The sequence below is a fragment of the Protopterus annectens genome, chromosome 7.part0, assembly GCF_019279795.1.
Source record: "Protopterus annectens isolate FY-2018-M chromosome 7.part0, PAN1.0, whole genome shotgun sequence".
NCBI lineage: Eukaryota > Metazoa > Chordata > Ceratodontiformes > Protopteridae > Protopterus > Protopterus annectens.
Window position 1 is genome coordinate 1,285,567,884 of NC_056739.1, and position 20,559 is coordinate 1,285,588,442.

Below are 20,559 nucleotides of genomic sequence, written 5' to 3' on the forward strand. Positions count from 1 at the left end.
ACTCGCAAATATTACTTCATATAACAATCTACCAGACGCACTACCCCATCATACCACCTCTACCGGTCATAACACAAAATCAACACCTCACACTCCTTCCATCATCCCATCTATCCTACACAAGCATCTATCCTCATACCATTAAACTTATCTTACCATCCCACCATACCAATAAACTATCCACAAAATATGACAAGTACATAACTAACCTCATAAGAACCAAAGTACACACTGCAGCCAGACTACCTCTTGGTGGAGACATACATCCGAATCCCAGTCCATCTGTTAACAATATCTACTTAACTAAACATAATCTATGTTATAACACACATTCCAACTTCCTAGAAAAGCTAATAACCTGCTCATATTAAATATGAAAGTCAGAAACATAAGCAAAAAAGTCCATGACCTTCATGCTAATCTTTCCCCTAGATTCCCCTGACTTAGTATTATTAACTGAAACTTGGCTTAAACTTAACATTTCCAATAATGAAACCCTAGCACCAGGCTATAATATCCTACAAAATAATTGTACATCTAAAAAAGGAGGTGGTGCAGCTTTACTATTTAAAAATCAATACACACCCTATCTTAGGCAAGGCAAAAATTATACTTGTAAAACTAAAAATTAACCCCAGAAAAAGTGTCAGTATAATTGGTTACAACACACCACCCAGCAACAACATACCCACCCTAAAGACCCCAAATGAGTGGTCATCTTAGGGGACTTCAACACTGGTTAACTTGCAACTCCAGTTCACCCATCAACTTCACCAACCACCATGGATTTTCTCATCTCATCCAGTCTCCAACTATAACTGACAAATCCACCAAGAGGCAGTCAATACTTGACTGGATTCTGACAAACATAGCAACTCTTATCTGTCAATCAGGATGCCTCCCTGACAGTTTGAGTGACCACTTACCGACAACTGCAATAAGACATCGCACATCAGGAAAAGCTCACCAATTACCAGGTAATAAGAAACAAAAAATCTTCAATTCATCTAGATTTATTAATGCACCAAAAGGATGCAACTGGACACCTCTCAAGAACCTCAGCCTTAACGAGACTGTTCAGTACTTCAACTCTACCTTCTTAGATATCTCAAACTCCCAGGCCCTTCCTAGAACTATAAGGGTCAAAATCCAACTACGCTCTTTGGATGACCAAAGAGATTAGCTCTCTGCTGAAATCCAGAGATCAAGCTTGGGCCCACTGGCACAAAACTGGATCCCATACAGATAAACGGGCATAGCCTGAACTCTGTAACAAGTCAAAGAAATGTGTCAATATAGGCAAATTAGCTACTACCACAATATACAAACTAAATATCAAAATAACCAAAAAAAAATTCTGGACAGCCATTAACAACATTCTCCTTCCTGGAAAATCAGGTACTTCCCCCTCCAAACATAACTTATACCTCACTCAGTGTTGCCACCCATTTCAACAAATTTTTCACTGAAACAATTCTTGCATTAGCTAACTCTCAAATCTGCATACCCTCCAACCAATCAACCACTTACCATATTAAAAACAATGAATTTACCTTCCATCCTGCCTCTATTGATACCATTAAGAAACTTCTTAAACTACAACCTTAGCAGCTGATAAACTTCCTGCTGAATTTTTGATAAAAGCTGCTGATGCCATTCCATACCCTGTATCCATTCTTATCAATCGTTCGATATCCGAAAATCTAGTTCCCAAGATCTGGAAAATTTCTCACATTATTCCACTCCACAAAGGGGGCAACTAATTATTGCCCCATAGCAATACTCTCCCCTCTGTCCATACTACTGGAGAGGTGTATACACACAAATCATGGACTGCCTCAACACCCACAATCTTCTCACACACACTCAACATGACTTCAGGCCCTATCACAGCACCACAATGGCCCTTATGTCATTCACTTATATAGTAAACAACCACAGAAATAATGGAAACTATGTCTCTGCTATATTTCTTGACCTGTGGAAGGCATTAGATACCGTTAACAAACCCATTAAATCCCTCTCAGAATTAAATCTTGGCAAACCCACATTACCTGGTTTCAAAGTTATTTCACAGGTAGATAGCAAGCAGTACAGTGGAGGTAAGAACGTTCTCCTTTATTACCAGTCACACTGGATGTTCCACAAGGCTCCATCCTTGGTCCTTTACTTTTCTATATCTTCACAAACAACCTCAATACCTCTAATCCTACGCGCCTCAGTCATCCAATATGCTGATGACTCGTACTAATCCTTTCCTTCCCTTTAAGAACTGCAATTACAAACTCAGGCCTATTTCCTTTCTGTAGAAGGATGGGCTTACCAACTCTCAACTGCCACTCACACCAAACTTCTACGTGTTGACATGAGTGCAATATGAAATTTGACACTCACATTTCACTAAACATACAGAAAGCACATAAAAAATTGGGGAAGACTACAATTAGACCAATAGCCCACATCAAACACCACGGATCAGCCCATAAATAACTCAACTGGCTTGAACTTCTCCACCTTCTCCTTTACAACCAGCTTATACCACCCCATAAGATTCTTTACTACCCTAATAAACCCCTGCATTACAAAACCTAATGCATTCTTACTCCAGTACGGGGGTCCTGCGCTCCAATAATAAACCTCTCCTTCATGTCACCAACACCAACAACTCTGCAGCAGCTGCCTCCTATTCAAATTTGATAGCTACAAAATGGAACACTGCGCCCACTAATACATCAGTCACAATGTCCTTAGCTCACTTTAAGAAATCTCTAAAACCACACCTACAAGTTAATTGGAATTGTAACTGTGACTCTCCAGGCTAGTCCAATGCCATCTTCTTCTTGCTCACTCAGGAAAAGTATCCCTTCCTTGTTTTAGGCTGTAGACTTCTCTATCTTGCATGTCTCATTCCTCATACATCTTTCTTACTCTCAACACTTACTTTTTCCTAAGTACAGACACTAGATGTCTACATTATATAATTATAATATTATATCATACCGAATGTTATGTTATTTTGATTGTACAGTTTAAGGTGTTTCATCTTTGTTCCTGGATAACGTACCACTTTTCACCCTACTTTTAGCTGATGTACAGTTTAAACTATTATCCTAGTTTTATTTGATGTAAAATGTATAGTGCTATTCTTCTATACCTGTGAAATTGTACTTTATTAATCTATGTTATATGCGGAGCTTTTCTCCCCAGGCCTCCACTGCAAAAGGACTGGTGTCCAGTCAGAGTTTCCCAGTAATCAAATGTAAAATAAATACATAAATTACTCTGGATCCAAGAAAATGCGATGGTAGCACCATGGAAAGATTTTACAGATGGGTTAACTTCAGGGTGTCCTATAACAAAAGTATTACCATTAGAATAATATGAGTATACCAAAAGTGGAGCTCCTGGTCAGGTAGTTAAGGCCTTATAAGAATTAAAATTATATGAAGAGAAAAAAGTAAAGCAATGAGCCAAAGGAACCAAAATACTGTTTTTATCAGCATTAAAATATTTAAATCACAAAGCAAATGAGTTCAATATGAAAGCAGAATTTACAGAAGAAATACCACGAGCAGCTGCATAATCGTACATTTGTCCATGCAGCACTGCAGACAAAAACAGGAAATAGTAGTACAAGAAACTAAATTAATTTTTGTCCACTCAAATAATTCAAAAGCAAGACTGTTTAGGGAATAAGGAAAAGATAAATAAGCTTCAAAAGTGAAGCTTTAGTCCACCATTCAGGGTTTTTGTCACACTATGAGGCAAGTGTCCAACAGAAGTATGAGGATGAAGACCTACTACAGGAAGAGTTAGATGAGCAAACTGAAGGAGTGCCCTGTAGCTGAAAGTAAAGTGCTAGCTGATGGAAACGTGAAACAGAAAACAAATGGAGAAATATGAACATTCAAACAGATTGAAATGATGTATATAATTCTGATATTAAAAGACAATAAAAAACAGTAATAACTAGATTCATTTGATTGAGGAACACCAGAGGAAATGCTACAATGATATTAACTTTAGAAGAGATAAATAAGGTGCATTTGCTTAGTGTACCGTCCATGCTTTAAAATGGTTTTAATGATATCACTCCAACAAGCAATGACATACAAACAGATTAGTTATCTAGCTTCTGCATTTCAAGAATCATGGTCAAATATCAGTATTCTCAATGACGAGAATAAAATGAGCAAATCAACTGAAAAGGCAATTCAGCATTTGTAAGATGTGACTGTGGTGGCAGTTGTTTAGGCATTAGTGCTTGAAAAGATGACTGAGTGCACTAAAACAGAAAAGGCCAGATTTACAAATTAAGAAAAGTTCAATGGGAAACTAATGTCTACCTGGGAGGATCAGTAAGGCAGCAAAAGTGTGGGTTGTGATACAAACTGACTCTACTAGAGAAATTTCAGGAAGATGAAGATGAGCCAACTCCTTGCGAGGGGGAGTGAACAGAAGTTATCTGATTTTCTTGAGTGAGGAGCACCTAGAAAATGACTGACAGTAGAAACATTTGTATTAGAAATGGAAAAAGGAAGATGGAAGGGGAGACCCCACACATAAAAATGTAGGATGGAGGAGAGAGGTGGAAGGCCAGATGAGATAACTTGGGCAAAGAATTCCCTCTAGGTGCCAGCTGTAGGAGGTGTACCATGGTATACTGAGAGCCCCAGGACAGAACCAGAAAATGCTGGAAAGATGCTTTATCTTTTATTTATTTACTTTTTGAATACTTAGTTGACCAGGTTTTTCCCACTAGACTAGTGGTTTACTTTCAGTGGAGACCAGAGGCAGTATTTCTACTGTCAAGGGAAATTTGGCCAGGGCATCTAAGACTTCCCCTAGTCTTTTTGATAGGTGCTGTATGATCTTTTATATCCAACTGAAGTACCACCAACTCAGGCAGATGGGACCTCTGTTTAATGTCTTATATGAAGAACAACACACAGGACTACAGTGTGAGTGAGTGAGTGAGTGAGTGAGTGAGTGAGTGAATACTTCTCTACTTGTCAAATTTATGACTGCATCTTATTAAAATGCAGGTGACACTCTTGGTGTATCGCACACTAATATAGTCCTTCCTGTTCTAGTCTTTAATCTTACCTACGATGTACTTCACTCTCCAAATGTACCAGCTCTTTAATCTACTGTTTTTCACAAAGGTATTTATCTAGAAGAGCAAATTACAGCACAGATTACTGCAAACACACATTTACTAGTATTATGTTAATTTCATGCCATTTTCTATATGCTGACTTTGTACATTCAATGTTACCCTACATCTTACTGATACTTAACTACTCCTTTCACTCACTGCCTTGTGTAGAGATGCTGTACCTAAAATATTACTTACACAGTGTTTATGTTACAATCTACCTGTAATGCAACACCTTGGTGCATTTCATAGTTGTAAGCTGTGGCGAAAAAAAGCTACATACTTTGTAGTCATTTAACTCTAAACAAAATCTAAATTTAAACTGAATCTGAGTAACTATAACAAGAAAACGAACTGAAGCAAGGATTCTCTGCAACAGGATTTGTAATCAGGTTTTCAAGTCATGACGCTTAAAATCAAAGACTCTCAGAAGCCATGAAGCATCACGAACTGCTGTATCATTCACTGTCATATGGTCACAAGGATACAGTCCTTTCACATGGCAGTAGCTTAACTAATTCTGCCCATCTCTCTAAGAGGTTATAAACCAAAGATAACAAAATAATGAAGCAAAAAGATGTTTACTCGCAACCTCTCTGGAAACGAGATTCTACTAATCTTGAAGGCATGTTTTCACACAGACGTTCAAAATCTGATTGCCAAACTTTCAGCCTGCACCTGTTTGTAACAGCTAGAATTAGCCAGCCCTATTTCAACCTCTGTTGCTTAATTTACCAGTTGATTTAGTTGCACAACTTAAAGCACATCACAAAAATCAAGCTCATTTTTCTGATGGCTCATATTCTTTATTAACAAATGAAGGAACATAGCCATTCACTTTTTGCAATTCTTTACAAAAATCATATGAATTGCAAATTATTTTCACAAAGGGGGTTTACTTAATGCCCCTACATTTCTACTGCTAAATATTATGTAATATCTTGATAATCCAGTCTGTAACAGGAAAATAAATACAAAGATATTTCTGAATATTCTGGACTTGCCAAGAGCTAGAATACAGTTAACAGTTAAAATAATATTTCTTTCAATTATTTAACTGCATGCTTCAAGTGTTGTATCATCTTTCTGGGAAAAAAAACTTCAGGCGCAAATGTTTTCTACATTACCAGCTGTAGCTTAAATGTTTACTTCCATTCTAAATCTAAGCAGCTAAACAAAGCATCACTGTAAATTTTTTTTCATAATGACCTTATTTTGACATCACAGAAAGCAAAAATCATCAAAACAAAGACACAACTTTGCCCAAATTATTACTGGGATACTGGCAGATAAGCACTGTTATGATCCAGAGAACTTTTTTTTATAAATGCATACTACAAAAGCAATGCTATATTTGATACAACTGTTGTACTGATTTGTAGACTTATATTTTTTTATAAATTGTAAGAGTGCCATTTAATGCAAAAGAAATTAAAAACAGTAAACAGTATAGAACATAAGCATTCTATACAACGACAAACGAAATGCCAACTTATTTAAATTTGTGTTTGTGTGTGCCCGTGTGTGTCACATCAAAATATTCAAGAATTGAACAATATTTTCTGATTTACTTAAGGCAGTGTCATGGACAAGACTTAGCTTGAAATGGCATTAGTCAATTTTCAAACCAACCTGGAAATACAAGACTATGTGCAGAGTAGAGTATTCAGAATTCATATTTGTAACCCTAATATGTTTCCCCAATGCCTGCTATAAGACTATTTTCCCTTAAAACAATTTATCAGGTCTGAGATCTCAGCCTCAGCAAATAGCTCTTTTTCAGCTTTTCTGTCCTGTCCTTTCCCAATGATAAAATCAAGTCTCATCTGCCGCAAGTGTTTCCTTAGATTTAGTTAACAATGAATGAGCATTATAAAAGACATGTAATACAGTAAACACCTACTTCCTGTCTAGCTCAAATATCTGTAATTCATTTATATCTTTCTCAAATGTCAGGTTTACTTATCAGAAAGCAGCATTACCTCTCCCTAGAATAGGTTTAACAAATTACATCACACGAAGAATGCACAATCTGTAAATCTGGTGCAAACCATGGAGCACACATTGATGACTAGATCTGCTTTCTTGCAGAGTAGCTCATCTAGCTATCCCTTAAGTACACAGCTACAATATGCATATGAAGAACAGCATGCAAATGACCTAAATGAACCCAATCTGCCAACATTACCACTGCAACAAATGCAAGAGCTAGTTTGTCTACTAATATCATGATGTAAACTCTGATGCAGTCATGGAACTACCATAACAGCAGCTGAATAAATTATGAAAGAACACCCAGTAGAAAAATACATTAGGAGAACCTGCTTGACCACATCACACCACTCTTCATAACAAACACTTCGGCACACCTGGGTGGAAAGTTATAACACAACACCACACTATATGACATTAATAGTTACTTATAACCAAACAGCTTTAATGGGCAAACACAGTTTGAAAAATATTAGAATACCAAAGCAAAGAAAAACAGGACAACCTGGTATGCTAAAGAAATATACCTCAACACTACTGCATGGGGCAGTATTGGTCAGATATATGGGCACTTTTGGTCGACATGACCACTATTAAAATGAGAAAACGATACTGTTACAACTTTGGTTAGCTGGAAATAAGGAACTGCACATGGACTTAGTCTTTTATTTTGCTTGTAACAAAGTCAGCAATCTTGTTTATTTTAGCTTCATGCTGGCCAAGGGCATCAAGCACAATCCCCATGGGAGTCTTCTTCAGTCCAATTCCCTCCAATCTGTTTTCCACTTTGTTCTGAATATTCCTCAGTCTCAAAGAGGCATGAATAAAGATTACTGAAAAAGAAGAGAGTTTAGAATCAGATGGTATATCATGAAAAATCAAACAGGTCCCAAAATAACACATTTTTATTTTATTCTGCTGTAATTTGTTAGCTCCACATAAATAAAGGATATGGAGCAGATCTTTACTAGTCGGTCATTATACAAATAATTCTAAAGCAAAGGAGTAGGACATGCAAAGCTACAGGTCTAATCTTGGACCTTTAACATAAAAGTTTTAAGACACTAGCAGAAGGACATCAGTGGCACTATACTAGTGACCCAAACTATAACACCTAAAGGTAACATGAACACAGCTCTTCCTGACGAGTGGAATACAAATATGAGAGTGCTCATCACCCTACTAGGTCTTTTAGAGAGACTAATCTATCTTTCAGTATTCTGAAAATTCCAGTCTACAAACCACATAATACCTTCAGTATCTAAGTAGCATTGCCTCATGACACTCCTGCAAACTGAAAAACCTGGGCACAAGGGGATGGTCACAGTCCCATCTCACTAAATACAAAGTCCAAAACAAACCTCAAAGCCTTTGTGTATTAATTAAATACATTAAGGACAGATAGACAGACATACACACACAATTACTTGCAAGTTCCAGTAAGGGCAGATACTTCACAAAACCTCTTCAGAAAGGGTTAATACAACAAACAGGGAGTAGGCTCATGGTACAACAACTTTGTGACCCTGCTGCTGTTAGTTACATTAATCTGTGTGCAGGGAGCAGTAAAGACATGCAAGAAGAGATTGCGAGATTTGCACTCCCCTACATAAAAAGAAAAATAAAACTAACTTAGTTTAGTTCACCTGTCTCAAAAAACATCTCAATGGAAGTCTGCCTAATGATAACCCAGTATGGCAAATTTCATAGCACCTTATTTGGCCAAATTCTCAAAGCAGCCAACTACCTTCAAGAATGGAATCAAAAGTAAAGCTGAGAGGGTACCACCTAGAAAAAGTACAGTTTTGTACCTACCATAAATGTAGATGTTCGAAGATCCACATTGCTGCAGTCCTTACACTTGGGTAGTCCGCTGTCCTCGGTCGGCCCGAATATCAAAGTATAAGGCTGACGTCGGTCAAGGCGCATTTGACTGACATCAGGACGTCAGGGTACAAATGCGCATGACCGACGTCATATCCTCAGTCTTTTCTTGCCCCAGATGTCAAAAGACCCTAAAAATAAAGGTCAAAACCAAAAGACAGCAAACAACCAACCCACCACCCTTGCACTAACTATATGTACAATATATACAAAATACACAATATGTACAACCCAACCCACACAACCACCTCTAACTACAGAGGGGAAGGAGGGAGGGTAAATTGGACTGGAGCAATGTGGATCTTAGAACATCTACATTTATGGTAGGTACAAAACTGTACTATGTTCTTCATCTCACATTGCTGCAGTCCTTACACTTGGGTAGAATCCCAAAGCAGAGGTAAGGGAGGATGGCTAACTACAAGGAAGCAGGAGCTGCCAAGATGCCCTGCAAAACAGCAGTGGCAAAACCAGCCCTGGATTTAGAGTAAAGTGGCAGGTGATAATGCCTAGAGAAAGTATGCACTGAACTCCAAGTAGCTGCCTCCAAAATATCCTTGGTTGCCACTCCCTCAAAAAGCTGTTGAAGTGGCAGTAGCCCTAGTGGAATGAGGCCTAATCCCAGCTGGAATCTCCTTGCCATGATGGGAATAACAGAAAGCAATGCAAAACCCAATCCACTTAGAAATAGTTTGTTTTGACACAGGCTTGCCCTGAGAACTCAAAGCAAAAGAAACAAACTGCTGAGACTGCCTGAACCCTTTAGTTCTGTCCAAATAATATCGCAACTGCCTGTGTACATCTAAAGTGTGCAAAATCTTTTCCCCTTTATTTTGGGGATTTGCATAAAAAGTAGGCAAATGAATAGTTTGGTTTAAAGCCACACTAGAAACCACCTTAGGCATAAAGGAAGGATTAGTACGTAAAGATACCCTATCCTTATGGAAAATCAAGAAAGGCTCAACCGCCATAAGGGCCTGCAATTCAGAAACCCTTCTTGCAGAGGTAATTGCCAACAAAAAAGCAGTCTTCCATGACAAATATTTCAACTCAGAAGTAGCTGCAGGCTCAAAAGGTTGTAGAGTGAGTTTCTCCAACACAAAATTGAGATCCCAAGCAGGAGTAGGAGCTCTTCGTGGGGTCTTATATTCTTTGCCGCTCTAAGAAATTGCTTGAACAAAGGAGGAGAAAACAATGGTGGATCACAATCATAGTGAGCCGAAATTGCTGCAGCATGAACCTTAATAGAAGAGAAAGACAAACCTTTGTCCAGTAACTCAGTAAGATATTGAAGAGCCACACTCAAATTAGGCTCAGAAACATCAAAATCTTTGCTGCACTCCAAAATAAAAATCTCTTCCATTTATCCAGTACACTTTCCTTGTACTAGGCCTTCTATCTTCCAAAATCACATTCAAAACTTGTTGTGGAAGTTGAGACCCTCTATGGTTCAAAACAGAATATGCCAGGCTGTTAGGTGAAGAGAGTGAAGTTTGACATTGAGCAAATGGCTGTCCTCCTGTGACAACAGGTGTGGAATCGAAGGCAAAGGCCATGGAGGCTTCCGTACCAGACTTCTCAGTAATGGGTACCAGTGCTGTCGAGGCCAATCTGGAGCTATTAAAATCATCCTTGGCTTGTCCTGTCTGACCTTTAGAAGTACCTTTGGGAGGAGAGGCAGAGGTGGAAAGGCATACACATGAAGATTGCTCCAATTGAAAGAAAGAGCATCCACTTTCCAAGCTGTGGGATGAAACCTTTTGTGCAAAACTTTGGCAGCTGATGGTTTAGTGGAGAAGCGAACAGATCTATGTCTGGAGTTCCCCATGACACTGTCAATTTCTGAAACACATGAGGATCCAATTTCCACTCGTGGGGATGCATAATTGCCTGCTCAACACATCTGCTAAGGAGTTCTGTGCTCCTGGCAGAAACCTTGCCTGAAGATTGAGTTGTAAACTGAGAGCAGTCTCCCACAAAATCATTGCTTGCCTGCATAGAGGATAAGAATCGTTCCCCTTGCTTGTTGATGTACCACATGACAGTTGTGTTGTCTGTTAGAATCAACACCTGCCCTGGAAGAAGCAAATCCTTGAAAGCTATTAATGCAAACTGGACTGCTAACATCTCCTTTAGATTGATATGTAGATGTTGTAGTCTGGCAGGCCACTTGTCTTGTATCCACTTTCCATTTAGATGAGCTCCCCAAGCTTTGTCTGAGGCATCTGTCGTTAAAATCTGACTCGCCTCTGGCCGGGTCACAGAGAGTCCCTTGTTTAGGTGACATTCCTGAGCCCACCACAAAAATTCCTTTTGAATGACAGTGTCTAGATCCTGGCAGTGCTGTGTCCATACATTTTTGAGATACCATTGTAGCTTCCTGATATGCAGTTTGGCATTGGGAAGCACCAGAATACAAGATGCCATGAACCCTAAGGCTTGAAGGACTGTCCTTGCAGTCAGCCTGGACTGATGAGATAGCTGATGGAAGTAAAGGGATAGACTCTTTTGTTTGTCCGGGGTTAAAAAGGCCATCTGGGATGCTGTATTCAGTCTCACACCCAGAAAGCACATGTCTTGAGAGGGTACTAGACTGGACTTTATTTCGTTCACAGAATACCCTAGGCATCTTAGCACTGCTATCACATATTCCAAATGATGAAGAAGCTCTTCTCTTCCTTGAGCCAGAATCAGGCAGTCATCCAAATAAGGATAGATCTGTATTCCTTTCAGCCTGAAGAAAGCTATCACTGGAGCCAGAACTTTTGTGAACACTCTGGCAGTAGATAAGCCAAAGGGCAATGCAGAGAACTGATAGTGAAAAGTCCCAGCTCGAAACGCAGATACTTCCTGCAACTTAGTCTGATAGGAACATGAAGGTAAGCCTCCTTGAGATCCAAAGTTACCATCCAATGATCCTTGCCCAGCAGAGGCAAAAGCTGTTGTAACGTCAACATTTTGAACTTGGGAATGTCCAGATAAGTGTTGAGGATAGATAGATCCAAAATTGGTCTCCACGTGTTCCCCTTCTTTGGTACTAGGAACAGGCGAGAATAAAATCCTAGGCCCACTTCTGGCATAGGGACCGGCTGTATGGCCCCTAGTTGAAGTAACAGAGAAATTTTCTTGTGAGCCTCTATTCTTTGTTGAGGAGGAACGTCTGGCATGCCCCTGAAAGGAGGCAAGGTATGGAAATAAAACCTGTAACCTTGATGTATGATATCCAATACCCATTTGTCTTGGGTAATTAAACTCCAATTTTCTTTGAAAAGTGCCAACCTTCCCCCCAAAGGTGCTGCCAGACAAGAAGGCTCTGGCAGCTGAAAAGGTAGGTCATTGGGTCTGCTTACGAAAGGACTGACCCCTGCCCTCACCTGAAGACTGTGCAGGAGAAAGTACAGTTTTGTACCTACCATAAATGTAGATGTCCGAACTGGATAGCATCTGCAGTCATAACAAGTGGGTTGTCCTGTCGTCAGGCAGCCCTGCAGTCGGCCGGATTCCAAAGTCCGGGTCCGGCTTCGGCTGATGTCGCGTCATCTCTGTTGGTCTTGGAAAGCATCAGCCCATTTTCCTCAGTGTTTCTTGCCCCAGATGCCAGTAGCCCTCTTGCAGGCTAAAAATTTGGATAGATGCCAATGTTTCCAAATAGATAGAGGTCAACACAGCAATAAGCATATATATACATATATACAAACAAATACACCATAAAGACTCCCCAACAGCTAGCTATTAGGAGGGTAAACACCCTAGGAGTACCACAGAGGGAAGGAGGGAGGGTAATCCTGACTGCAGATGCTATCCAGTTCGGACATCTACATTTATGGTAGGTACAAAACTGTACTATGTCCTTCATGGATGCATCTGCAGTCATGGTAGAATACCATAGCCAACTAGGGAGGAGGATAAAAGTAGATTATGGTGTGTTTAGGATCCCTTGCAGTACAGCAGTGGCAAACCCTGCTCGGGATCTGGAATATAGAGGCAAATTATAATGCTTGGCAAATGTATGCACGGAGGTCCAAGTAGCCGCCTCAATAATGTCTTTGGTTGCCACTCCTCGTAAGAAGGCTGTGGTAGTGGCTGTTGCCCTTGTAGAATGAGGTCTTATGTTCTGTGGAATTGGTTTTCCATGGAAGGAGTAACAATGCAATTTCCTATCCATTTGGAGATTGTCTGTTTGGAAATAGCTTTTCCTTCCCTTCCTGTTGCATAGGCTACAAAAAGTTGGTCAGTCTTTCTGCTATTTTTGTTCTGTCCAAGTAGTAGCGTAGCTGTCTATGTACATCCAAGGTATGCAGTATTCTTTCCCTCTGTTTTGTGGGTTGGGAAAGAAGGTAGGTAGGTGGATTGCCTGGTTTAAAGACACTCTGGATACCACCTTGGGCATAAATGTAGGATTAGTCCTCATGGACACTCTATCTTGGTGGAAGATTAGGAAGGGTTGCACTGCCATTAAGGCCTGTAGTTCTGAAACCCTCCTTGCTGAAGTAATTGCCAGTAGGAAAGCAGTTTTCCATGACAGGTGTTGTAGGTCTGCTGTTGCTGCTGGTTCAAAGGGTGATAGTGTCAACTTTTCTAGCACAAAGTTTAAATCCCAAGCTGGTAATGGTGGTTTCCTTGGAGGTTTTACATTCTTGATTCCTCTGAGGAACTGCCTGAGCAAAGGGTGCGAAAAACAGGTGTATCAAAGCTGTATTCTGCTGAAATAGCTGATGCATGTATCTTGATGGAGGAGTAGGACAGGCCTGAATGAAGAAGTTCGCCAGATACTCCAGAATGTTAGGCATATCTATGTTTGACACATCTTTTCCTCTTTCCATACTCCAAATGACAAACCTTTTCCATTTTCCAGCATAGTTCCTTCTTGTTGAAGGTCTGCGTGCTTCAGAATAATGTCTTTAACTCTTTGGGAAAGTTCTGGATTAGCTGCTGCTATGTGATGTTCCATGCAGTCAGTTGCAGCGTTTTAGGTTTGGATGTATGATGCTGTAGTTGTTCTGAGTTAACATCAAAGGCATCAGGGGTATTGGCCACATATTGTTCGAGACATGCTCTTCAGTAGTGGGTACCAGTGTTGTCTTGGCCAGTTTGGAGCTATCAGGATTATCCTTGGACGTTCTTCCTTGATTTTTAGTAGTACCTTGTGTATCAAAGGAAGAGGTGGGAATGCATATGCTGTTAGGCCTTTCCAGTTGAAGGAGAGTGAGTCCACTTTCCATGCTAGTGGGTGGAATGTCCTTGTGCAGAATTTTTGAGCTGGTGATTGAGAGGTGATGCGAATAGGTCTATCTGTGGCATTCCCCATTTCTTGAGATGGTCTTGAAGATGTCCGGGTGCAGCTTCCATTGCATCCAGTGGTTCTGCTTAATATGTCTGCTAGAGTATTGTCTTTCCCGGTACAAATATTGCCTGTAACTGAATGTTGTAGCTGAGTGCCAGGGTCCACAGCTCCAAGGTCATTCTGCATAGGGGTATGAATGAGTGCCTCTGTTTGTTGATGTACCACATGACTGTGGTGTTGTCTGTCCTTATCATCAACTGGCCCTCTTTGAGAAATGGTTTGAACTTTTGGATTGCCAGTTTTACTGCCAGCATTTCTTTTAGATTGATGTGCAGGTGAAGTTGATCCTGTGTCCACAATCCTTGCATTTGTTGTCATGTGGGCTGGCCCCCATCCCCCAGGTCGTCTGTTGTGATGGTCTGGCTTGGTTGACATCTGCGAAAGGGTAGGCCTGGGTTTGACTGGCATGCTTGAGCCCACCATAGGAACTCCTGTTTTAAGCATGGAATTAGTGGGATTTCTGTTTCTAGACTGTGTCTGTGTTGGGACCATAAATTCTTTAGGTACCACTGTAGTTTCCTCATATGTAGTCTGGCAAATGGGACCAAGATTATGCATGATGCCATGAAGCCCAAGGCCTGCAGAACTTTTCTTGCTGTTAACTTGTTCAGTTTTGTTAGTGCCAAGAAGTAAAGAGGAAGTTCTGTTTGTTTTTCTGTAGTCAGGAATGCCATTTGTTGTACTGTGTCCAATTAGAATGTCCTTGTTTGGGATGGTATCAGCCTTGACTTTTGTAAATTGACTGTGTATCCCAGTCCTTGTAGCAAAAATGACCCTTTGTAAATCTGTTGTCAGCTTGCTTTTGTTGTCCCTTACTGATGCCAGGCATTTTGTGAATACTCTGGGCTTAGATAAGCCAAAGGGCAATGCTGAGAATTGATAGTGCTCTGATCCTGCAAGAAATCTGAGGTATCTTCTGCAGATTGGTGTATGCCTCCTTGAGATCTAGAGTTACCAGCCAAGACTCCTTGCCCAGCATGGGAAGAAGTTGCTGTAGGGTCAGCATTTTGAATTTTGGGACAATGATGTATGTATTTAAGGTGGACAATTGGTCTCCAACTTTTTCCTTTCTTGGAACTAGGAATAGTCTGGAGTAGAACCCCTTTCCTTGTTCTGCTGTTGGCACTCTTTCCACAGCTCTCATGTTTGCTAACTCCATTATCTGGCGTAGAGCCTCTGTCTGGGCATTGTTTTGATTTGGAGGTAGATTTGGCATTCCTCTTTGACTGGTAAAGTGTGGAAGTGAAACCGTAACCTTGATCTATGGTTTGTAAAATCCACTTGTCTTTTGTTATGTAGTGCCAGTTCTTTGAAAATAAGGTTAACTTCCGCCTAGAGGAGCTGCTATTTGTTCCCTGGTATTAGGATTAAGTCACTGTGGTTGTGCTGATGTAGTGGCAGTGGCTGTGTCTGTGCCTCTGTTGTTACCTTGCCACTGTCGTCCTCTGTAGGCAACTCCTCTGGATTGGTTTCTGCCTCTGGAACGCCTATTCCTGCCCCTTTGAAATTTTGTGGAGTCAGGAAAGGACCAATTTTGGCAGGCCAGTTCCTGCTAAACCTTGGGGTTGAACCTGCAAGAAATCTTTAACAGTTTGAACAGATTTTGCCTTTTCTTCCATTTTCTTCATAACCTGCTGGGCAGGTGTACCAAACAAACTTGTCTTGTCCATAGGAGCATCCAGCAACTTAGCTTTAACATGATCCGGTAAAACTTGTTCCTTTAGCCATGCATGCCTTCTTATCACTGTGCCTGTCATGGCTGATCTAAATAAAGCCTCCAGTGCATCATAGCCACATTTTAAGGAATGGTTGCTAACCTGTTGTATGTTATTTACCATCTCTAATACATATTTCTTATCAAGAGATTCATCAGTGGTTAGTTTTTTAGTTAACTGATCAAGCATAAACTCTTGGTATTGTATCATGTGAAATTGACAGTTTAAAGCTCTAGCTGAGAGAGTAGCTGAAGTGTAGACCTTTTTACCCCATCTGTCTAGTGACCTTGCTTCCCTTTCAGAAGGAATAGGGTTTTAGCTGTGGTCGCTACTGCCTGGTGGCGGGCTGGGACCCTGGGATATAGTTTCTGGGTCTGCAAGTGGGGCCTTTTAGGTGGTGATGAGTATCTGGCACCCTGTAAAATCTGTCTGGTTTGGCAGGGGCTGGAGGTAAAGAATCTGCAAACATCATTGAAAGCATCATCCACCACAGAGAACAGGAGGTATAGCTAAGGGCCTGTGCTGTGGGAGGTGCAGAAAAGTCCTAAGTCTTTTTCTGGAGTCTGAAAAATCCTGTTGCTGCCATTGGAACTGTTCTCGCATGGCATGCAAGGTTTAGAATTCTTCTGGTGGGAAGCAGCTGGAATGGATTCTTCAGCATCAGAATCTTCAAAATTGGAGAAGGAGCCTCAGGCTGGTCAGTTATGTCTGATTCAGCAGCAGAATCATCAGAAGACACTGGCTCAGGGGCTCTGCCCTAAGTCTCTTCTCTGGGGGAGAGGCCCTGTCTGGGTGAGATTGAGATCCTCTAATTAAAGAAATTAAATCTTCTGCCAAAGAAAGCATTTGAGAACTAGAAGGGGCCTGGATGTGGGGAGTTTAACAGGCACTGATTTAGTAGTCTTGGCTGCTTTAGCCTGGCGAGAGGCCTTAATGGACATAGCAGCTGAGGGCCCAGCACAGCACGTGCTGGGGTAGAGACATCCAAGGGGATGGTGTCTGATAAGTCAACCACCGTAGTGGGTAAAATTTCTGAGGTCGATTTCAAGTTTATAGGGGCCTAATAGGTTCAGCTGTACTTTGAGCAGTTTTCGTTTCAGCGACAACCCACTTGTTATGACTGCAGATGCATCCATGAAGGACATCTCCCTGTTCTAGGCCTGAAAGAGCCCTGAGCTCTGCCCCTACCACGTCTAGATCTACCCCTAGACTGGGAATCATAAGAAGGATACGTCCATCCTTTAGCAGGCCAATTTCTGCTAAACTTTGGAGGCTGAACCTGCAAAAAATCTTTAACAGTCTGCATAGACTTAGCTTTGTCTTCTATTTTCTTTAAAACTGCCTCAACAGGAGGACCAAACAACACGTCAGATTGTAAAGGAGCATCTAAAATCCTTGTTTTAACATGTTCAGACAAATTTTGATCCCTTAGCCAGGCGTGCCTGCGAAGAACTAACCCAGTGGCAGCCACCCTAGACGAGGCCTGTACAGCATCAAAACCACATTGCAAAGAATGCTTACCCACCTGTTCAGAAACATGTACTAAATCTTGCAACTCTTTACAATCAATACCTACTGCCAAAGCATCAACCTTAGACTTTAATTGTGAAAGGAGATAGTTTTGGTATTTCAACATGTGAAACTGGCAATTCAAAGCCCTCATAGCCAGAGTGGAAGTAGTATAAACTTTCTTTCCCCATCTATCCAAGGCCCTAGCCTCTTTGTCTGCAGGAACCGGATTCTTAACAACAGAAGCCTTGACACCTTTAGGCCCCTGGCTGACAGTTTCTGGGTCTGCCCTAGGACTCTTAAAAAGATACTTATGAGCTTCAGGCACCCTGTAATACCTATCCGGCTTAACAGGAGCAGGAGGCAAAGAATCAGGATTAAGAGAAGCCTCTGTAAAAACATCTTCCACTACATCCAAAACAGGAGGTATAGCCAAAGGCCTATGCTGGGGTAAAACAAAATTCCCTAAGCCTTTTCCTGGAATCAGAGAAGTCCTGACCTTCCCACTTAAAATGCTCCCTCATGGAATGAAGAGTTTCTGAAAAGAAAAATCCTCAGGAGGAGTAGCAGAAGGAGTAGAATCATCCACATCAGAATCAGAATAAGGAGAGTACTCCTGCAAGTCTTCAGCCAAAGACTCTGACACATCTGAAGCCTGCTCAAAACCCCCAGCTCAGGCTCCACCCTAGGCCTCTTATCAGGAGGGGCATAGAACCCCTAATCAAAGTAATCAAATCTTCTGCCATTTTAAGCATATGCTTCTTGGGCACAGTACCTGAAGAGCTAGGGGTAACACCAACTGAAGCTAAACCTGGCCTGCCCCTGGGAGAAGCCTTAGAAACAGAAGGAGAGGGCCTAGCCACCCTAGGAAGGGAGGGAGTATAGTAACCTGAGAAGCCCCTCAGCTTGACTTGCCTCCTGAGAGGCCACATCTTGCAATACTAAAGTCTCACCCTGGGAACACAAAGAAACCTCCGGTGGAGCCACCGGCTCCACCGACACCTCTAAAGAACCGCCGTCCGGTACAGACGGTTCTTCCAGCCTAGGCTTAACTGCTTTGTCCTTGCGCTTCGAAGAAGCGGGCGTCGGAGCATCCGACGGCATTTTATAATTGCACCACTTCCCAAAGACTAACCTTGCACAATCCAACCTCCTCTTTATAGTGCGTTTATTAAATCTAGCACAAGAGCGACAGCCAACAACGTCGTGCTCAGGCCCTAAGCAAGGAATACACAAAGTATGATAATCTCTATGCGGTATCTGTTTCCCACAAGAAATGCAATTATTGACTTTTCTGACATCCGTAAATCACTGAGGCAAGAAAAACTAAAATATTCCCAACGGGTACTTAGCCAACTTTGAACTCGGTCTGAAACTTCGAAATCGAAAAATCTCAGAACGCCAACCGGCACTTGCAATGCTGCTTCTGCATCGGACCATGCGGCAAAAAAGACTGAGGATATGATGTCGGTCATGCGCATTTGTACCCTGACGTCCTGATGTCAGTCAAATGCGCCTTGACCGACGTCAGCCTTATACTTTGATATTCGGGCCGACCGAGGACAGCGGACTACCCAAGTGTAAGGACTGCAGCAATGTGAGATGAAGAACATCTGGGGTAACAAGAAACAGAACTATTACAAGGTAAGAATGTTGCGACGAGCTCCTGGTTCTCATAAAACAAATATTGTTACAAGAGAAAAAACAAAATTAAAAGAATGCCACAACCTGCTATCTTCCTTGGACACATTTGAGCTCCAGCAATAGTAGCTAGTTCTGTTGGTGGCAAGCACCTTAAACACAATTAAAAGGACTGTTATGCCTTTGATGGCAACAGATGATGCTATCTGCTTTAATACCAATCTTACTTCCTGATTTGAAATAAATACCAACAAATGATTAATCATGCACAGCTTTTCATTCTCCACAATAAGTTCAATTGCCAGCTGACAAAAATGTGAAGAAACTGCTTTCTCCTTGGATCCCGGATTAAAAAAAAATTGAGGTATAAAATTATTTTATTGGGTCAAAGAAACTTCAGAGGCTACTTCGAGAGAAAATGTGAGGATTAGCCTCGAGGAGAAAATCTTCATGGAAGACAGTCTAAAATATAATGAATGTAATTAAACTGAATAATGCTGAAAGACAAGATACAAATGGCACACAATAAAGAAAGTGCAAATATTGACATTAAAAGCAGTAAGTACGTTTACTGTTTAGGGCTGGTTACATGGTTAGCATTAGCATTATGGGCAGGACTTGAATTAGGGTTAGGGTTATTTTAGATAAGAAAAGGTGGTGCAGGGGTGCTTCATGCCTTCTGCACTACCCTTACTTGTACTAATCTTAACCCTAATCATAATGCTAACTTTACCTCTAACCCTAACAAACATCTTCACCTACACCCAACCTGGCCCTCCTAACTTACATGCACACTCACAAGGAATACCAAAGTTTGCATCTCCCCTGCCAAATCAGCACCATGTCACACACAGTTTACAGTTGTGATGTTTTAAAGTACACATTTCAAAGTCTGATATTCAGACTCCAACACAGCTAGAGGAATTCTGGTAGACCAAATATGCATTTTGTGCTTCAGCTTACTGTCCTGACACTTTCTTGGGCAGAAAAAAGCAGCCATGCAACATTTTTCAATAAACTTTCTAGTGAAACAGTGCAGCAAGATAAGGAGGAGGTGGTCGATACATAAATGAAGAAAGCATGGCAGTCATGTGACACGTGAATACTTGAAAAATGGTACTGGCTAAAGCATGTACTTATTGAAAGGGGTTCACTGGGGGGGTCAGGGTTTTGTCTCAGTCTCAAAGTACAGTATCACAAAGGTCATATTAAATGTTGGGGTGCAGGGGAAAGGCCCCAAAAGAAAAACTAGCAGTCTCAAAATGTGAGTCAAACCCTTAGTCATCACACTTCTTTTTAAGGAACTTGCTTTCCGC

The 20,559-nt window shown here is 41.1% G+C and overlaps 1 protein-coding gene across 1 annotated transcript in view; it reads right to left on the reverse strand.

Annotated features, from left to right (window-relative positions):
- Positions 1-5,939: 5,939 nt before the first annotated feature.
- The window catches only part of ARL6IP5 (ADP ribosylation factor like GTPase 6 interacting protein 5), a gene marked incomplete in the record, with an annotated part of 347,331 nt that continues 332,711 nt past the window's right edge, over positions 5,940-20,559 (reverse strand). The window contains 1 exon segment of the mRNA XM_044077903.1: positions 5,940-7,983. Coding sequence (XP_043933838.1) covers positions 7,808-7,983 — 176 coding nt within the window.